Raw genomic sequence first — 3,701 nt, 5'->3', positions numbered from 1 at the left:
AGAGTAAGGGCAACAAAGGATAGGACTTTCCTTTATCTGCTCCTGGATCTGATTTAGCTTACAAAAATATCCTGTGTAAGAAGCCTGAACCTGATGCCATATTGACATGAGACTATTGTTTGCATTGGAAGGAAAAAGTGTATATTTCATGTCAGAGGAAACAAAATTTATTCCCAACGGAAAGGATGTGGCTATTTAAAAAATTAGCAAATACTAGGTACATTTCTCATTAAAAGTTGATGTGTATGGTCCACACCCTCCCCTCCATCCTCACCCCACCTTGAAGTAAAACAGGCTTGTGCCTACCTTGATACTGAAAATTATATAATGTGACTTCTAATACTAGGTCATAAAAGGCCATTTAGTTTCTGTCTTGTTTGCTAGAAATCCCACTTTTGGAGCATTAAGCCACCCTTTCATGATAATACTAACGATGCACCTAGAGGCCACAAGTAGGCATTCTGGTAGACAGTCCTAGAGTACCTTAACCTTTTCAAGGCTTCTTATAAACTTTGTGTTTATAAGCATGAATTAGCTTTATCCTTAGGGCAAGTTTAGCCTTACTTAAAACAGTGTAGTTTTCCTTGGATCTTGTCTGAATGTCACAAGTGTTCAGTGAGGATTCTACTTTCTGGCTGTTCCAATCTTGAAAGTTTCCAAGTCCTCTGTGAAGTCTTGGGAAACTTCAATTCACAATTCCTCCATATATGCAAAACCTACACAAATGACATATGAGGTTCTTATCTGTTATAATGAAGAAATTCAGTTTTGAGCTTTGTAGCCAAAAGACCTTTCCATGAACTAATACATCTCTCCTTCTAACTGCCACATAGTCTTTCAAAATACTGGCTAGACGTTATCATTGCAAACATTATTATTATTGCAAATAGGGGAAATAATTTTAATATGCTATCTTGTTGACCTAGTAAATATTCCCAGGTATAATTGATTTACAGTAAAAGACGATACAGCTTAATAGTGAAAAACACGCGCTCTGGAGCCAGACTGGATTTAAATCTTTGCTCTAACCCTTACTAGGGAAGTGAATTTGGCCATATTACTTAACCTCTCTGTGCCTCAGTGTTTTGTCTCTTGAAAAGGGGTGGGGGAGGGGAGATTATCACAGTATCTACCTCATTGGGTGTTTCAAGAGAGTTAAATTCATAAATATAAATGAAATGCTTAGCACAGCAACTGATAAGTAGTGCTGGGAGTTTGCTGTTATTATTATGCTATTGTTGTTATAATTAATGATCTGAAGAATAACCAGAGCTCTATAGGTTTATCATGATTACTAATGAAGATGCCACTAAAAAAAAGAATTCAGGAGCATCTTGGCGGTGGCAGCGAGTTTGAAGATGTAACGATCAACGTTGAAGATCACCGCTCGCAACCCCGGGCCTGGCGCCGGGTAGGGGCGCGGCGCTCGATTTCCTTCCCTGCCTCCGCCGTCCCCCTGGTGCGCATGCTCAGCTCAGCTCGGCCCTCGCCTTTGATTTATTTTTTTTCTGGGCGGCCGCTGCGACCCGGGACTGACTTCGGGATGGGAAGTGGAGCCGCCGGAGCTGCTACCGTGGCAGCGGCGCTGTGAGGAGCAGCCAGGGGGAGGCAGCTGCGGCTCGCCGGTGAGTATCCGGGAAGCGCCACCATGGGGCTCCGTAAGAAGAGCACCAAGAACCCCCCCGTTCTGAGCCAGGAATTCATCCTGCAGAATCATGCAGACATCGTCTCCTGCGTGGGGATGTTCTTCCTGCTGGGGCTTGTGTTCGAGGGAACAGCAGAAGCATCCATCGTGTTTCTCACTCTTCAGCACAGTGTTGTTGTCCCTGCAGCAGAGGAACAAGCCACGGGATCAAAGTCCCTCTATTATTATGGTGTCAAAGATTTGGCCACGGTTTTCTTCTACATGCTGGTGGCAATCATCATTCATGCCACAATTCAGGAATATGTGTTGGATAAAATTAACAAGAGAATGCAGTTCACCAAAGCGAAACAAAACAAGTTTAACGAATCTGGTCAGTTTAGTGTGTTCTACTTTTTTTCTTGTATTTGGGGCACATTCATTTTAATCTCTGAAAACTGCCTGTCAGACCCAACTCTCATATGGAAGGCTCGTCCCCATAGCATGATGACATTTCAAATGAAGTTTTTCTACATATCCCAGTTGGCTTACTGGTTTCATGCTTTTCCTGAACTCTACTTCCAGAAAACCAAAAAACAAGACATCCCTCGTCAACTTGTCTACATTGGTCTTCACCTCTTCCACATTACTGGAGCTTATCTCTTGTACTTGAATCATTTGGGACTTCTTCTTTTGGTACTGCATTATTTTGTTGAATTACTTTCCCACATGTGCGGCCTGTTTTACTTTAGTGATGAAAAGTACCAGAAAGGCATATCTCTGTGGGCAATTGTGTTTATCTTGGGTAGACTTGTGACTTTAATTGTTTCCGTACTCACTGTTGGGTTTCACCTGGCTGGATCGCAGAATCGGAATCCTGATTCCCTTACTGGAAATGTAAATGTGTTGGCAGCTAAAATTGCTGTTCTGTCGTCCAGTTGCACTATCCAAGCCTACGTAACATGGAACTTAATTACTCTCTGGCTTCAGAGGTGGGTAGAAGATTCTAATATTCAGGCCTCATGTATGAAGAAGAAACGGTCGAGATCTTGTAAAAAAAGAACAGAAAACGGAGTGGGAGTGGAAACTTCAAATAGAGTAGACTGTCCGCCAAAGAGGAAAGAGAAATCTTCATAATATTTGCAAGCGCATTGATTAATGTCTGCAAAGGAATCTGCTCTTTGAGATTTCTTTCAGCACTAGAGATTTTTCTGTTTTGAAAATAGTTCGTGCTCTTTGGTTTTTGTTATTGAACGGTCTCATGTATTTTTAAAAGACATTTGAGGGGAGGATGATTATTATGAATGGGAAAAAAAGATTTTGGTTGAGACTAAATTACTCATCATCAAAATAATGTCAAAATACTTTTGGGGATCACCACTATATTTTGTTTTGATTTTTAACCTTTCAACATTTTCCTAGTGATTTGCAGAGATAACTGCACAATTTTGCATATCAATGATACTAGTTCTTACTCCCACCAGTGTTTCATAATACCAACAAGATGGTCTGTCCTAGCAAGATTATGTGTTTAATGTTTGCTTTGGGGTAAAATAAAAGTACGAAAAAGGTGGAAGTCAAATCAGTATTCTGTAATTGTTAGAATTTATTTTTTAAGAATTTACAACTCAGAAAAGATTGGTAAACTCACCAAAATAATAAATGTTCTTAATTTTACAGGTAGTGATTATTAGTGTTTCATCCCCATTTAAAAAAATACAGTACTAATGGGTAACACATATGGAGGTTTATTGCCATACATATTGCATCAAAATATCATTAATTAATATACAAATATTAAAATCATTCCTGTCTATTCCACTTGTAAATGGGAATTCATGAAATTAAATATTACTTTAAAAAGGACATTGGACTTAGTCTTTTTTATATATGTTTATTAAAAATGATTCTTAATGAGGCCTTGTAAGATCATTAGCTACAGCATCTTAGAAAAATATTGTTTGTATACCAGATTGAAAAATCATACTTGGCATGTGTATAAAAAGAATGTCAGCTAATTACATTTGGAAAACATGTAATGTACCAACCTTCAATAAGTTGAAAATTAGATAGTCACATG

General features: G+C 39.0%; 1 protein-coding gene across 1 annotated transcript; it reads left to right on the top strand.

Annotated features, from left to right (window-relative positions):
* The first annotated feature begins 1,465 nt into the window (after positions 1-1,465).
* TRAM1L1 (translocation associated membrane protein 1 like 1) lies at positions 1,466-3,487 on the top strand. The gene has a single exon (XM_032146334.2). The coding sequence runs from the start codon at positions 1,649-1,651 to the stop codon at positions 2,756-2,758; it is 1,110 nt and encodes a 369-aa protein (XP_032002225.1). The 5' UTR covers positions 1,466-1,648; the 3' UTR covers positions 2,759-3,487.
* The last annotated feature ends 214 nt before the right edge of the window (positions 3,488-3,701 follow it).

Source organism: Hylobates moloch, unplaced genomic scaffold, assembly GCF_009828535.3.
Source record: "Hylobates moloch isolate HMO894 unplaced genomic scaffold, HMol_V3 SCAFFOLD_3, whole genome shotgun sequence".
NCBI classification, from domain to species: Eukaryota; Metazoa; Chordata; class Mammalia; order Primates; family Hylobatidae; genus Hylobates; species Hylobates moloch.
The sequence above is the reverse complement of the archived record's forward strand: the minus strand, read 5'-3'. Positions and strand labels throughout refer to the sequence as shown.